Source organism: Odontesthes bonariensis, chromosome 16 (assembly GCF_027942865.1).
Source record: "Odontesthes bonariensis isolate fOdoBon6 chromosome 16, fOdoBon6.hap1, whole genome shotgun sequence".
Taxonomy (NCBI): Eukaryota; Metazoa; Chordata; class Actinopteri; order Atheriniformes; family Atherinopsidae; genus Odontesthes; species Odontesthes bonariensis.
Genome location: NC_134521.1, coordinates 11,690,554 through 11,707,834, shown reverse-complemented (window position 1 = coordinate 11,707,834; position 17,281 = coordinate 11,690,554). Strand labels below are relative to the sequence as shown.

The 17,281-nt window shown below is 41.2% G+C and overlaps 2 protein-coding genes across 2 annotated transcripts; one reads left to right on the top strand and one right to left on the bottom strand.

The window, feature by feature from the left end:
* Positions 1-98: 98 nt before the first annotated feature.
* Positions 99-5,014, bottom strand: LOC142402294 (SLAIN motif-containing protein-like). Its single transcript, XM_075487887.1, has 8 exons — positions 4,626-5,014; positions 4,272-4,417; positions 4,044-4,157; positions 2,819-2,914; positions 2,462-2,728; positions 2,277-2,279; positions 2,016-2,141; positions 99-1,875 (listed from the first exon to the last, which is right to left on the bottom strand). The coding sequence occupies exons 1-8, from the start codon at positions 5,012-5,014 to the stop codon at positions 1,661-1,663; spliced, it is 1,356 nt and encodes a 451-aa protein (XP_075344002.1). The 3' UTR covers positions 99-1,660.
* A 2,301-nt stretch (positions 5,015-7,315) lies between these two features.
* Positions 7,316-16,721, top strand: slc6a7 (solute carrier family 6 member 7). The gene is made up of 14 exons (XM_075487886.1): positions 7,316-7,614; positions 8,614-8,851; positions 9,234-9,365; positions 10,591-10,801; positions 11,441-11,579; positions 11,674-11,808; positions 11,888-11,991; positions 12,071-12,195; positions 12,303-12,415; positions 12,509-12,646; positions 12,743-12,842; positions 13,098-13,216; positions 15,114-15,287; positions 15,409-16,721. The coding sequence occupies exons 1-14, from the start codon at positions 7,546-7,548 to the stop codon at positions 15,577-15,579; spliced, it is 1,968 nt and encodes a 655-aa protein (XP_075344001.1). The 5' UTR covers positions 7,316-7,545; the 3' UTR covers positions 15,580-16,721.
* The last annotated feature ends 560 nt before the right edge of the window (positions 16,722-17,281 follow it).

Here is a 17,281-nt window from a genome sequence, read left to right as displayed (position 1 = left end):
AGTATTTAAGAGATATTCAAGCTGTTAACTTTCCAATTGGCCTCATCAGCTGAGATACCTTGTTGGGAAGAAACAGGACAGTCAATTAAAATCACCATATTCTTTAATCAGTATTTAACATCCAGTAGCAGAATGGCTTTTTTTTTGTCTGTCATTTGCCTTCTTATATTGTAACGAAGAAAAAACAATCCTGAGGTTGGTGGTTCATTCGCTGTAGACTAGTTCAAAACTCTATAGACTTAAGAAGTGCTGCTTGGTTGTGGCTTGTGGTTTGTGGCAATGCTTTAAGTTGTCAAAAAGACTAGATGTCTTACATAAATGTGGTCCATTTAACACCACCCATTCATCCATTTTCTGTACCTGCTTAATCCAACTCAGGGTCTCGCGGCGGGGTGGGGGGGTACACTCTGGACAGGTCACCAGTCCATCACAGGCCATTCAACACGGTTTAAGGCTGATGATGATGAACGAGAACACGAGGCTTACAGCAGGTTGAGAATACCACGACTGTAAGTGTGGTCATTGTTTTATAATCCTTTCTGAGTATTTATGGTATGTTCCCACAGGTATAACTTATTTTTTTCTTGACGTTTTGCTACAGTAAACATTTGAACAATGACTTTGTTCTTTAAACGTGACATTTGTGATGGTGCAGTGCATGTTAATAAATCAAACTGAGGCACGAGGACCACGGGAGAGATTAGAGAGAATGAATTTTGATAGATTTGCTTTATAAAAAGCAAGGTGGAGTGATGACAGCACCTGGACCCAGTTGATAAGTGGGTGCACCATGAAAATAAATAAATAAAAGCCCTTTCCCTCAGAGCTGCAACATCCAGACTGAACAGGGTTGAACTCAGTCATGCTGAACATGCTCGTGGCAGACAGAAGCCCCTGCATTAACACTGCACTACTTTTATGAGGCAGCACACCAAACCACACCTATATTTCTTGGTAATGACACTTCCTATTACGCAGCGTTCACTTATTTAGTTTCTCTTACAGAATGGCAAACTGCACACTTCCTCTTGCAACAAGCCTGCAGAAAACAGACCTTTTATGCAGTCATCCAATCTGAAGTGAAGTTCAGCTGCACTTCCACATTCATAACGGACTTGAAATCTAATTGAGTCACTTTGTATTGAAGCATAAGATGCTCAGAAATTGTTAGTTTGTGTACATAAATGCTTGCAAACCACTGATCATGCAGCTTTAAAAGTCTTAAATGGCTAAATTTATCAACATTGCAGTGCTCCTAAGATAATATTTAGCCCACAAAATGACACAATTCAAGTATTGAAGCCAGGGTAATGCAGTACATAATCCAGCCCTCTGAGATACTTCTATCAAGTTATACATAAACATTGCCAGCTGGACATTTTGTTCCTCTGCAAGCTGCTTTAGAGGAAGATGACCCAGATCTAAGCTTATTTAGCAAAAGCTATATATAGAAAAAGCTATATAGAATGCATATAATCTGTGTACCATAACATACCATACAGCACTCTAATACAGACTCCATTTCCTTTCAAATCCAAACATGTTTGTGTAATAATGCAGAACTTATTAACCGTGCAAGCAATCAACAATCAAAGTTTTTTTGTCTATTAAATGTGCTTCCTCATTGGTACATTTAAAAGGTATTCCCTGATGAGGTCCTTCACCTTTGAGTGGATATCACGCATCTGCCCCATGCTGCAGTGGTCGGCCTCTCTGGTGAGGCGAAAACACGTCCACGAACAGACAGGTATCCCCTCGCAGGGTGAGGGATCCTGGAGGGGCTGAGAGACTGAGATCTCTGCAGCTTCTTCACGGCTGTCATCCGGACCGACGAGTCTTTCATCAAGTGCGTCAACCTACTGGAGTTCAGAGATGCTGGAGAAAGGGATGAAGACCCGAAACTGGACCCGACTCTTGCAGATGACACCCCTGAAAAACAGCATTTTTTTTAACTGATCAGAGTACGAAATCTATAATCCGTTTACATCATTTTATATTGGAAATCAGATGCAAACCTGTTAGAGGGTAAGAGGGTTGGTCAACGGCTTGGCAGTCATCATTCTCTAAACTTCGGCTGTTCCTGACAGCCTGGAGGGAACGGAGACTTGTCCGCAGTGGGGATCTTGTCCTCCCCTCTGCTGCTGCAAAACAAGACTATTCATTTAAAGACACTGGGAGTAACATACCATGAAACATATACAACATAGACAAATACTGTACAGTAGACATATTTATCAGTCAGATATGCTGCTTCTTTGTCAGTTTTCTTGCCTCACTGGCTACATAAAAATAAGAAATACTGCAGATCAAAAGGGTCTCTGCTTAAAGGAAAAAGAGAGGCTTGTGCTATAAAGAAATCCTTCAGATCTTAAAGATATTGCTCAAGATGAAAGTTTTTCAATTGAATCTTGCTTTAAATCCCACTGAAATCATACATTGTCACAAGGAAATAACAGTGCACCTTGATTCTGAGCAAGTTTAAGCAACTTGAATTGAGTGACTTGTTGGTGAAGTCTGGTCAGTTTGGGACCTTGGCGCCCCTGCTTTGTTGCCGACTGGCAACAGGAAGAGCTCTGTGATGATAGAGCAGGCTGCCAATATGAAGAAGATGAAGTCTTGTTTTTATTTCCAGCAGCAAACTCATCAACATTGACCAATGTGGCGTTAGAATAAGATGGAAGCATCTCTGACGCAGTAGCAGGCGCTGAACCATAGTTCTGCCTTAAACCTGAAAAATTTTGATCAAAGTTAGTATGTTTTAACGTGACTGAGTATGCAGGGTACAATAAATAATAGTACAAATATTTCCTGTACTCACTGGCTTCCTGCATTTTGGCAATAATGTGAACATCTGTGATGTCCTGCAGTCTGTAGCTGCTGGTTATGGAGTTACCGGGGACGCTCAGCTCGTGATCTGTGCACATGATATGACATATGGCTACGATTTAAAATAGATTAGTTTCATTTTTGGCATTTGATCTGTACTCTGTGCTTCATCTGATAGAAAATAATTGATATAACATTAAAATGCCAACCACATATGACTTTTTAACTCGATGATTAAAAAACATTTTTAACACAACACTGCAGTAACCTGCAGGAGTTCTGAAAAAAAATGAGACTGAAACACATCTAGTCAAAGGACATAGTCAATGCCTGCTTTAAGTGACTGACCCAGAAATAACTGTGCAGCCGCTGTAACGTCACTGTTTACTCTCTGTTAGGCCTCTGCTGCAGCCACATTTAGCCTCTGCTTGTTGTTGGGTCCATCTGCCTCCAGACTGATCTTCAACACATATGATGCATCTCAGTTTGACTGAGATGAGATGATTGAATGATAGGATCTGGGCCATAACTTGCTTTGTCCACAGTTTTCTATTTGACCTCTTTTAGGATTAAGTTGTTTTTTTTTATTTCTAATCAGGTCACATAGCTCTGCAGGTTTTCTTTGGATGTGTGTCCCTCTGTTTTTGAGGCATTACCAGGGTGCTTTGATCTTATAGTGAAATATGCTCATCCCATAACTAATTTCAACTTGTGTTGTCATTTGTCGTCGGTGGTGGAGGTGGTCTGGATGTGGTGGGGGTGGTCTGGATGTGGTGGGGGTGGTCTGGATGTGGTGGGGGTGGTCTGGATGTGGTGGGGGTGGTCTGGATGTGATTGGGGTGGTCGGGATGTGATGGGGGTGGTCGGGATGTGGTGGGGGTGGTCGGGATGTGATGGGGGTGGTCGGGATGTGATGGGGGTCGTTTGTCTGACGAATGATTGTGTACTTATCCGCACACTCCTGGATCTACCCGCTTGTTTAGTAGTTTCTAGTTACCCAGTTATTGATTTGAACTCTCATCCACAAGTGAGCTGTTTAGTTTTAAACTAACACAGACATTGCACAGCTGCACAATCAATGTTTAGTAGCTGAGATGCAAACTCACATTAAAGCTGAAACCTGGCACTTTAACGTAGCGTGCTGTGTTTGGTTTTAAGCAGACAGTAGCTCAGAAGCTTTTATCTATCTATCTTTTATCTTTCATTCATCACATTACCTGAAGTGTCAGAGTCGCTGAGTGATGTGCTGACTGATGTTTTGTCTACAGAGGAGCCCAGAGAGGGACCATAATGGGAAGGTGCAGCATGTCTGTAGAAGTGAGATCTTGATGCTGGCAATAAAGAGAGCGGGAATAAGGTAAACCCACAACCAAACATCATTGTTATGTATGTCTTTTTCAAATCAAGAGCATTTCCGGGATAATGAGTCTAAGCTGCTTCCTCACTTTGGTCCAGTTTCTTCGTGAGTGCACGACATGCAGCCTCCATCTCAGGGCTGGGGTTATCGAGGATATGTCGACACCATATGAAGGCAGACTCCTTCTCCACAAACGACTGCTCCTTTTGAGGCTCATAGAGCCTGTGAGGGAAAAATGATGATTAACATTTCTCCAAATTAAACGACTTAGGACCTGGCGAGGAGAAGCCTCTAATGCTTCAACAAAATGTATAATTTCGACAACAGATCACACCCGGCTGCATATAGCATTACATGAGTCGGACCAGCAACATACCAGAAATATTCCCACACAACAAGCCCTGCTATCAGAGAATATTACCAGACCGATTATGGAACCTACCAGCTCTCTTCATCCTGCATGTCATCCTCTATATCAAGGATTTCTACCAAGTCCAAAGCTGACTGTTCTGAGTGGTCTTTCTCACCATTACAGCTGTACAAGGTGCTATCTATGGCACAGCAAGGTAAAGGTATATCACAGCCAGACTTCAAACTATCAAGTCTAATTCTAGCATCCATGGCAAATGATTTGCCATTACAATTGATTCTTGCTGGTTCAGAATCGGTCCAGACGTTGCAGTGTGGATCTGGACGCCCCTCCAGCTGCTCACAGCTGCTTTTCAACTCCCTGCTGAGAAGATGATGGTTTATGCCTGTATCAAACTCCACCTGAGGCTGATAGCAGAAATATTGCTCCCCACTGATCATCATGTTGTTTTGGAGTTCCATTTTCTGTGTGAAATCCTCTATCTGACAAAATCCGGTTGGATCTTGATTCCAAAACTTCTCTTTAAAGTTGTGATATTAAAGTCATATCGCTCGACACACGCAGCTGCTGCAACTTCCCTCCACCTTCTATTGACCCAGATTTTATGAGCAGGGCTGTTAAGTATAGACACTCAACAGATTGGCTGGATTTAGAGAAGGATCGTGAGCTTAAGTGGATTATAGGCCTCAAGTTGCTACTAAGAAAGAAAAAAAGCATCACACCATCAAGACTCAAACTGATGTACAAATAATCTAGTGAAGATAGCAGGTGTTAAAAATATTGGTTTGCCTTCTTGGTCAATGACATACAGTAGCCATGTGTCCCATTTCTCTTTAGACAAAGTTAATTATTATTTGAGATTCGTTATCTTCTCTGTGCTTGACCATTGCTACTGCTGCTTTTCTGTGGTTCTAACACTGAAACTGCTAAATGTTTGTGGTTGACATTTCTGTAAATGTACCTAAGTTGTTTTTCTCTCTTTAGGAAGTAGTATTGTGGGACTGCATGCACAGACAGATTAACACAGAAATTACAGCTTCCTTTTGCAGCCAAGTAAAACCCCCAAATTCTCTTTCTTTCCCATCTAAATTCCACTGAATGAGTGATAGGTTGTTTTTTAAAATATCAAAAGTTGTACTGAGCTCTATCTATCTATCTATCTATCTATCTATCTATCTATCTATCTATCTATCTATCTATCTAAAGGGGACAATGTAAAGTTTAAATATAAATGTTGCTGATTGATTATGCTTGAATTTGCTTTAGATTTTTACACCTCAGCCTTAAAATTCTTTAAAAAGAAGAGGGGAAAAAGAAAAGCTTACATTTATTACATCTAAAAACATAAAAACAATCCCAATCCTTTCTATATTAACTCATCAACTTTATATCATTTGTCAATATACGTCATTTTTGGCATTTTAAAGCCTTCAACACATTTAAATTGCTGGGACAGTACAGTTTTTTTTTTTTACCTCTTTATAATGTTGCCATTTCTTGTCAGGAAACTTCAACAATGTTTAGGTATTCAGGATTGGAAGCTATGATGCATTTCAGGGGTTATCACCCGACAAAAAAGTCATGTGCGACAGTGCCGGGTCATTACTGCATTTTTTTGTTTCAAATTCCTCCTCATAGGCTCTGTTTGGGGGCAGGTCAGCACTGCAGGTATGCCAGCCGTGCATCTGTACCCTCACCTTCCTTAGTCATGCCTTTGAAATGAAAAAAACCATGACCATGCAAAAACCATGCTAAACATGGTTTTTGCATTTTTGAAGCATATGTTACCCTAAAATCTAAACAAACTCTTCTGCATAAATGCTGCCAGAAGTGTAAATGAGCTTTGTCAGTTCAATTTTATGAATAAAAAAAAAAAGAAGTAAGAGAAAATAAAAGCTTTATGTGCACCGTTCCAGATTTCCTTTGCAGGCACTGATATAAGGCATTTAGGCCTCTTTGATCTTTTACATACCAGTAGCAACGGCTCAGCCCCGCATCGGTGTGTCCTTACACACATGGTTAGAGAGGCGAACTATCCCTTTAATGTCGGCCTCTGTTCCTACCTTACAGGCTCAGAAGCAGCAGATCAACTACTACCCACAAGCCTTTTCTGTACTTTCACAAATGACACTGATGCATAACAATACCACATCAGTCCTGGCTTGAAAGACATCTGTGAAAAGGCCCAATGAAAAGTTGAGATAATCATCTTGTGAATATGAGATATTGATATTTAAAAGATTAAGATTAAAGATAAAAGATTTTTCTCTTTTGGCTTCCGTTCTTTCGTGCACTACAAACTATGAAAATGGGATAACTAAATGTATCTCAGCAGTTTCATGCACTCCAAATGTTTCCACATGGGCTTAAAACATATTTTAATTTTTCTTGGGCTGGAAATGATTGCAGCTGAAGAGTCTGTCTATAGTTCAAGACTGTTTTGGAGTGTCCTCCAAGAAGTTAAAGACTTGTAAGTCTGGCTTTCTCTTTTCAGCTTCAGAGGTTGCCACTAAGGTCAAGATTGTCCCATCATCACCCTAAAGTATAGCTGATTACAGTTCAGGTAAAGGCTTCCAGCCGCAGTGTTTTCAGAGTGTGATACCTCAGCATGCTGGAGGTGGTGTGTACCTTTTTTCTAAATAAGATAATCACACATCATTCTCCTGCCATTGTTTATGTTGGATTTAAGTTGCTCTTAGTTACCCTGCACCCACCCTTGGATCAACCCCGCCTCGTTTTAAAGGAGTAGGAAGAGTTCCTGTTCTTGTGTGCAGCACCTGCGATCTGTATCTCCGCCCTTCACCTCACCGCCGCCGGCCTGTTTCCTCATCGTCATCGCTCGCGCGTCCCTGCCGTCTGACTCCCCGACCGAACCTTTTCAAGTCAGAAAACTACAGCATCTGTTGTGTTCTTCCACGAGCACTTTCACGTGTAAAATGAGGAGGAACGACTGTCACAGTAAATAGTGAGACGCCACCTCTGCCGGGTGGAAATGCAGGACCAAAGCGGCAAAGCAGCACCCGGGAGCCCCGCCGGAGGAAGCGGTGGAGCCGCCGCGCAGGTAAGAGCAGAGCTTTGGTAATAAAGATCTCCACGACTGGGTCCACAGAAAAACAAACTGCTAGGGTTTCAGGAAACATGTTGAATTATATTTGTAACTTGTAAAACCATTAAGAGCCATATTAACTTCCGCCGCTCGATACCCGGCAGGACAGATTAAGCAGCCGAACCTGTCCTTCCACATTGCTGCACAGCGTCAGACGCAGTGTTGACGGCATAGAGAAAACCTGTGCCTCACTGCACTCATTCAACAGGTGGGTTTACACAAACCCCCTCAAATTGATCAATTCATCAAGAAAATGCTCAATAAGGTGATCTGTAGATGGATCAGTCTTGAGAATAACTGGAAGCCAAAGAGGTTTGCTGTTTCTGTTTGCTGGGATGATGGTTTCATTTTCTCATTTCACTCCCTTAGAACTGCTTTTGAAGTAGTAGACACTCCATGATAACTTAATTGTTGTCTCTCATCAACACATCTTTATTGTGCACCTCAACTTCCTGGGCCATATTTTTCTGTCTGTGTTTATATACTTCTAAATGAACTATCCCTTTCCCCTCCCTGTTTGGTACACGTGTAAAACTTGGTAAAATATGTCAAAGACATAGCGTTTTGGTCCTAAATTTAAGACTATGAATGAATTATCATTTTTAAACAATAAACATGTACAGTAACAGCACATAAAGCAGAAGCTTCATTGTTATCACCATCAAAGTTCCTCCCTGTAACCTGACACAAGAAAATAGTTCCTCTCTGGTTTAGACATGATGGCCTGCAGGAAGAAACTGTCCTGTATTAACCCGATTCCTTCAGGTTTCTAAAAACAGGAAGAGTTAGAAAGTAAGTCTGCACCTTATACAATGTGTCTTTATATTCATCCTCTGAGCTGGAAACAGCAAAGTCTTATTCATAGGTCAGTTCAGGATTTATTTAGCTAGCTGCAGTATTGCATATTTCCTCGCTTATTTCACCATCTCAACATTGTAATTTTGTGTATTTTAGAATTCAGTGCATATGAATGGACATACCATCACTAAAAATGGCCACAACTCAGCAACTGCAGCGACTCCAGAGCCCCAGTCTGAATCTCGAGCCCAGAGTCCTGTTCCAGCTACAGAAGCGATCGTCCCGAGGGAGCAGTGGGGCGGGAAGCACGAGTTCCTGCTCTCATGCATTGGATACTGCGTCGGACTGGGGAACGTGTGGAGGTTCCCGTACCTCTGTTATCGCAATGGAGGAGGTGAGCGGCCTACAAGCACGGGCCCTTCCTTCTCAAGATGTTTGTAATGCTTGGGTGTGTGTCTGTAATGATTTGTGACTCTTATTTCGGCTGGAAGCTCTCTTTGCCTGACTCTTGGGTGTGTTGCCATCCTTATTTTGTAGGCTTAGTCCTGAGCTTTCCACGGCATCTTTTGGAACACAGTGCTACACCACAAAGCAGACATGTGGTTTGCTTTTATACCCCAGCATCATGTTTTATGCATCTTTATGTGAAATCAAACATGTCGCTGCTCGCTTAACAGTAAAGCAGAAGGACATATCTGTGAAGCTGCCATCTCAGTATCTCAGTATCTACCCCAGCACCAGCCTCTTTCCAGCTGACATGTCTCTTATCTTCACAGGTGTCTTTCTCATCCCCTACTTCATTATGCTCTTTGTTACGGGTGTGCCTCTCTTCCTCATGGAGCTGAGTTTAGGCCAGTATGGTGCAGCCGGCCCAATTACTGTGTGGAAATGTTGCCCTCTGCTCAAAGGTAATGACCTCCTTCACTCAGCTTTGCAGTTCAGTAATTACACTGTTGCCTAAACTGTCACACAGAATTTCGACCTTAGAAAGGATAACCTGTATGGTGACTTGATGTTTCTTTTATTTGATTCCAATGAATCAGATTATGTTAAACTGTGTAAAACTAATAGATACTAGCTGAATCGGAGTTTTCAATCATACAGTTTTCTTCATAGATTTGTCTTGTTACACCCAGTAAATTTGATTCTCCTGGAAGCATCTAAAACCCTAAATCCAGAAGAATTAGAGTTTTTAGGATGCTGTGTAAACTGTAAATAAAAACAATTTGTTTTATTCAGGTTTTATCCATAATATAACATATAAAACATATCAAATGCTAAAAGTGAGACTTTTAAAGGAACATGTTGCAGCTAATTAGAATGAAACAAAGACTGAGAACTGTTGAGCAGCTGACAAAGATGGGACAACATTCCTCTCCCAAACGTCCAGCAGCTGGTCTCCTCAGTTCCCAGATATTCACAGATGCTTGTTAAAAGAAGAGGAGATGCTACACAGTGGGAAACAGGCCCTGTTCCAACGTCAGATTCAAGATGAGCTAACGTTTTTTGTGAAATGGTAAAATGCTTTACTTTCCACGTTTGATATGTTTTCAAAGTTCCATTTTGAATAAAATCCCGATTAAGTAGATTTGCAAATCATTTCATTCTGTTTTTATCTACCTTTACCAATGCATTACAACATCTTCGGAGTCAGGGTTGTATGTTGTCGGTGCAGGAAAATAACTGCTGACTCACCTTGGCTTTCCACCTCACAGCTACACGTCATGTGGCTAACCCTGAAAACTCCTCAGCAGCTCATTGGCTAATTATACACATTTGATAGGAACAGTTTGAACTATATAAGAACCAAAAATAGTTCCAACAATGGTGTGTAGTTATCAGTGTAGTTGGTACAGTATGTGAAAGTTAAATTGCCATCATTTTTATTTAACTTGGTTGTGAACTGTTTTCAGTTTGTAAACTCAACGTCACAAATACTGTAATTAAGGGGTAACGCATGCCTATTAAGCGTTCCCTTATTGAGTCGTTTCTACCTCTTTATGCAACAGAGGTTTCACATCCAGCTGTAAAACAATCCACCTGACATGTTATGAAATGTGTTTTACACAATAGTGTGTCTCATGTCTTCTTGAGTTCTAGACTTTATGCCCTCTCTTTTGTCTTGTTGTGTAGGTATTGGAATCGGGATGCTGTGTGTGTCCACGTTGGTGTGTCTTTATTATAATGTCATCATAGCGTGGACATTTTACTACCTGGGCAGCTCGTTCCAGAGCCCGCTTCCCTGGTCATGTGACGCCATTGCCAATGCAGCTATTTGTGGTAATGGCACCACCGGCAATAGTTCCTTTGGTAGACGCCTGAGCCCCACAGAAATCTTCTGGAAGTAAGTGCTTTGTTTGGCATTTACTCGTACGAAGCTTGCTTTCTAATGTAACAAAACTAAACTAAAAATACACGGTACACTAAAACTTCCCGATGTAAAAGTACATTTTTTGATAAACAAGAATGGGGCTGTATTCAGGACAAATACACAATGACAAACCTTGTTCAAATGTTGAATGACTGGACTTTTTGTCCACACTTTCAGTCTGTGAATAGAAATCATTCAAATGTTGTTTAACAACAGAATAAGAACAGTTTGCATGGAGCCACTACCACATTTCTTTACCATTATAACTACATAGAGCATCATGCTTACAATGTTTTGGTACCTTTCATGTGAAATGAATCACGCCATAACTCCTTGGTTGTGTACTTAACACTGTATATCTTTTATGATCAAGACTTAAAGCAGTTTTTGTTATGACTTTATGAGAGAAAGTAGTACAGTTGGACCAAAGTGTTGCCATGATTTAGTCACGTGAAACATTTAAAAAGAAAATATCTGAAGATCAAAGGCATTTGCCATCAGCTCACTTATAAATCCAGACCAACGCCCACGCCTTGTTTATTTAGCCTCGGTTCATTTTCATGAATGTGACAAAAGGCGCAGTCATATCATAAGTTTGTTTGTGTCTTGCAGTGAGACCGTGCTGGGTGTAGTACACAGTGAGGGCCTTCATGACCCGGGCCCTGTGCGTTGGCCCCTGGCCCTCTGCCTTCTGGCTGCCTGGGTCATCATCTTCCTGTGCATGCTGAAGGGCATCCGCAGCTCTGGCAAGGTGAATCAGCACAATGTTGTTTTTGTCAGACACAAACACAATCCGCCTCTTCTCTGCTCAGTCTAACGTGTGTCTGTGCTGCCTTTGTTTTCAGGTGGTGTATGTGACCGCCACCTTCCCGTACTTTGTCCTCGTTGTGTTGATCATCAGAGGGGCCACGCTGGAGGGCTCTCTTCAGGGCGTCCGCTTCTACCTCACGCCAGACTGGGGCCGCTTAGCTAACGCTCAGGTACCTCTGATGGCACGCAGCAGATCAGAGAGGGTGTGGGAATAGCGTTTTAAAAATGTGTTTCTCTGAAACACTGCAGGTGTGGAATGACGCAGCCTCGCAGATCTTCTACTCATTAGGCATCGGAGTTGGGGGTCTGCTTTCTATGGCCTCTTACAATAAGTTTGACAATAATGTCATCAGGTGAGTTTGAGCTCTCGTTTGCTCTTTTTCGTTGCAGCTGACAGCATGATTCTCTTGCTCATGGCTCTTTTGATTTCAGGGACACAATAATTATCACCACAGGAAACTGCAGCACCAGCTTCTTTGCAGGATTTGCTATATTCTCAATTCTGGGACACATGGCTTGGAAAAAGGGAGTTCCTGTTGGAGAGGTGGCAGATACAGGTACCTACCATGGTTCATTTATTCCAGTGTATATGGGCAGTTTATTACTTTTTATGCATTCTTGAATGTAATGCTGTTTTTCTTTTTTTTTTCTTTTTTGCCTTCAGGTCCTGGGTTGGCTTTTGTTGCTTACCCAGAAGCCCTTGCTCTGCTCCCAGGCTCAGTGTTTTGGTCCATTCTCTTCTTCCTCATGCTCTTCATGCTGGGCATCGATACACTGGTAAGACCACAGACCTACAAACATATTAAGACAATTTAACATCCATAAAACCGCCTCTAAAAGCACGACACCCTCTTATCTGTTGACTCACAGTTTGGCAACATGGAGGGCATCACCACAGCCGTGTTGGATGAGTTTCCACATCTCAGGGCGAACATGCTGCACAAGACCTTGTTCTTGGGTGCTCTGTGTTTCTGCTTCTACCTGATGGGCCTGCTGTTAGTGACTAATGTGAGCGCGCTCTTACAGTATGTGAAGAATCTGACTGTGTCTGCACCTTATTGTATGCTTAGATCCACATTTCCTGTGCTGTGTGTGTCTTCATAGGGAGGAATTTACTGGTTTACTCTCATTGACTCCTTCAGCACTAGTTTCGGCCTCATCATCATCACCCTATTCATGTGCATTGGCATCTCCTTCTTCTATGGTATCCCATCTCACAACCCTTCACCTTCTCTAACCCTGTCACTCCATTGTATGAGTTTCAGTTCATGAAATGTGCAAGATGAAGAAACTTGATTTTCCAACCAGCAAACTGGCAACTTTTTGTTCATTTTTCACAGTTTTACGATTACTCTTCGACATTTAACCCAATGGTTATTCTCTATTCTCCATGTCCTTATGACATCCAGGTTTTTCCAGAGTTCCTAATATGCATCAATTTTTTTAACTTTTCTATTAGGAGTCAACCAGTTTTGTCAGGACATTGTTGATATGATCTGCCACTGTCCTCCCTGGTGCACCAAAGTGCTGTTTTACTTCAAGGCATGCTGGGTTTTCTTCACTCCGTTTCTCCTGCTGGTGAGTACATGCACCATTGTTGATATTTAGTTTTCTAAGTAAACACAGTCAGTGTGATAAAAGCTCTGCTTTCCCTTAAACTCATAAAGATATAGCTGTTATCTGATGTCTTCCCTGGAATTTGAATACAATGAAGTAGATAGATTTATAGCAATAAATTATCCTATAAGACTGCCAAAAGACTCCAAATGATTTGTTATTTTATTATGCAGAAGTACAATTAATAACTAGCTGTGGTGTATTGTTAGTTTGTATCATTTGCAGAAGCCATATGGCATCACCTCTCCTGTTATTTTTGTTGCTTTTATGCTGCAGAAGCATGTATTTACATTCAGACCCAGGTGATGCTGCCTGCATTGTTGCACTTTCGAAGAAGGTGTAATCTGATGAGGGGTGACGCACTGTGCTGTTCTACAGAGCTAAAAATACCCCAGGAAATGGCTGAGGGATCAGAAACTGCCGAACAAACTATAACCCCAATTCCATTTCCAATTCCAATAAAAGCAGAATGCAATGATTTGCAAATTTCATAAAGAAATATTTTCAAATATATTCACAATTAAACATGTAATAAAGCATATCTAATGTTGAAAGTGAGACATTTTACTATTTCACGCACGTATTTTTACCAGCTTATTATCAGTGCTCAGTGTTCAAAAGTGTCACAAAAGGTGAGGGTGGATGACCCAAATGTAGACTGATGAGCAGGAGGCAGGGAAGTGTCGACACTGAAGAATTTATTTTACAATAAACCAGCACTACGGTAGCAGGAAATCCAAAGGCTGAGCACAGAATACAGACTGATGGCAAACTAAGATGGTGAAGATGAGGACCTGGGACAAAACAAAGGAAGGTCAGGAGTATTTACACTGGGGGAGCTAAACAACTAAGAAACGGCAGGTGTGATTAATGTCAGATGGAGACCAGAAGGGTATTCCACGAAGCTGGATTAGCGGAAAGCCTGGCTTTTCTCGATAGTTCTGGCTAATCTAAGAGAGAGTTCCGTTCCACGAACGTGGTTTATTTGAATGCCCGCTGAGTAACCATGGTAATTTATGCCGCTGAACTAGCCTGCTCCTGGGCAGGCTAAAGTTGAAGCTTAGCTTAGCTGCGTCTCAAAGAATGTCCATCCGGCTGAAACAGACTCCAGGTGTGCTGAAAGAGCTGAAATGAACAGACAATCTGATGGTGATTGCAAGTCACAGAAGAAAACAGACAACCAAAACATGAACTGTACAAAGCTTGACACTAAAATAACCCACCAACCATTATGAAAAGCCTGCAGTTCTGATGGTAACTGGCAACTTACACATCTGGAAAGGCACCATCAATGCTGAAAGGTGCACACAGTTTTTAGAGCAACACGTGCTCTCATGTCTTTGGATGATAGACGTATTTTTTCAGGGAAGGCCTTACATATTTCAGCAAGACAATGCTAAACCACATACTGCATCCATTTCAACAGCACGGCTTCATAGAAGAGTCCAGGTGCTGTGCTGTGCCGCCTGCAGTCCAGATTGTTGTTAAAAGATGAGGGAATGCTACACAGTGATAAGAAGTAGCCTGTCCCGACTTTTTTAAGACGCATCTCTGCCATCGAATTCAAGATGAGCTTTTATTTTTGATGAATTAGTAAATATAAATACATTTATTGGTTCATGAGATTTTAATTTTTACTTACATTTTTGGAATCAGTATTTTAAAGATAATTTTACTTAGATCTACAGTACAGTCGCCTGACTGTGCTGAAATCTTTATGCCAGTTAAATAATTGAAGGGAAGAAACTGATATTCAATCTGAGCTCCCCCTGTAGCATTTCTGTACCGGCTTTTTCGTCTCTTTGTTTAGAGACTTTTAAACTTTTCTCACTCTGTGCCTCTCTCGTTGCATGTGTAGTTCATCCTGACCTACATCTTCATTGAGATGTACAACACTCCACTCCACTACGGCTCTTACGTGTATCCACGGTGGGGTAAAGCTTTGGGCGTGTGTATAGGTGCGACCTGCTGTCTGCAGATCCTCATCTGGGCCATTGTGGCCATCAGCAGGGAAACGGGAACACTGAAAGAAGTAAGTATCACTCCTATGTCACTGTGAGATCTGCTTACACCCTGGCCACAGCTCAAGCTGCCAGTGCTGTAGAACGAATCAGATTCTGTGAGTTTCTGACAATCCGGCTTCTCTCTTGCAGCGTTTCCGGAAGTCAATTCGACCCCTGAATTCCTGGAGGGTAAACAACTTGAACAGCACCGGGAGGGGTGAAGAGCACATGGATACCGAGAGAGTGGAGGCTCCGTTCACCGTGACTCTCACCGACATGGACTTTACTGCGATGACGTGGGAGTTGGGAAGCCAGGCGTAAGGGAGCAGTGATGAACTCTCAATGATGAGCAAACTCTGTTGTTAAGAAACAGAGGAATTTATTATTTTGTTATTCGCCCCAGCGATCAGACTGTGGCCTGCGGGGCAGTGTTGAATAACAGCTTTATTTATACTTTTATGTATGTGGGAATATTGTTTTTCTTAGCGTATTTTACATTGTGTAGAACGTAAGTTAAAAGAGGTAAAGGTTAGCGTAGGACAAAGAATTTTCCTTCAAAAAGCTGAGGTCTATGAAGGAAGGACACCATAAAGGTGCAGCCTCCTCCCGGTTCTGCTGCCAGATGAAACGGTGCAGATGACGTAGTCATCACCACTTTTATTCCGTCTTACCTTTTTTTAAATGAATGACTGCTGGAATTTTTTGTTGTTACACAGTGCACTATTTTTTTTTAAGGTACTGTCCATATGTTTTTAGTAGATATTCAGATGTCTTATCTGATCATTTTCATTGTACATGAGCAGTTCTTGCAGATTCTGGAAGAAAGATTTGCCATTAATTAAATTCCATTGAAACTGATCTTAACAAGATCATTGCCTGTAAGTGAAACATCTGAAATAATCCACCGAGGACAGAATAATGCTTTTTGCTTATTGGAAAGTGTCTGCACATCTGCATGAGAAAGCTTTAAAAACCTGTCTAATTAATGTGTTGTGCACCCACTAAACGTGGCTCATCATTTTTTTCAGTCACACTTGTTGCATTTTTTTTACCTCATCTTCAATGCCTTAAGAATATGTTTGATGTAACTGAACAAGTGTTGAATATGACGAAGATGTTGCAGCTGGACAAAGTTGGTCCACAGGCCGCCTTCCTGCTTTTGGCTCATATTCTGCTCTTAGAAGAAAGAATGATACATTTAGATAAAAAAATAATTTATTCTAGCTATTTAAATTATGTAAATATTACTTTTAAAAAGTTTAAATTCTTTACAACGAGAAACTTGTTTTAGCTTTACCCACCACAATCACTTTACTAGTTAATAATCCAGGTTTCAGCTTCTCTGCTCCTTTGGGTTTTCACACTCTGCCATGTAATAGGTGATTGAAACAGTGAGTTCACATCCCTCTCAAGCACAAACATTATGAAATGAACTGATAAATAAACTAAGTGAACTAAACTAATTTCAGTCTCTTCCCTGTCAACCAAGTAGATGATGATGGATAAAAGTTTTACACCCTTTCAGCCACGAAAATGTTATATCTGTGATAAAAGTTTTCCTTTTCAAGTACCCACATTACTACCTTTCAAACACTAAAACTATTCATATTATTTGTTTTAGGATTGTATGTGACAAAACTCAGCGCATTCATGTAACCCTGCATTCGTTTTGTTGAGACTTATTCCTGATGAAGACCTTTGAAAACGGACGAGTTTTAGCCAAAGTAAGAGCTGATACCTTGAATGAACTATTTCACAGGCAAAGCTTTAAAATGGACGTTAATGTTACCACAAGAGGGCACTGATGTCAATAAGGAGAAAGTTCAGGTGTTGCAAGCGGATCTCGGCCTCCTTCCTAAAATGTCACATCTTATAAACAATATCAGTAAAAACATTTTACAGAGAACAATAAGAATTTCGCGTTATGTGCGTGTCAACACAGAAATGGATGTTTCCAGGGATGACATAAAAAAGGTGAATTACATTTGACGTAAAGGGGAAAGGGGAAATATAATTAGATTAA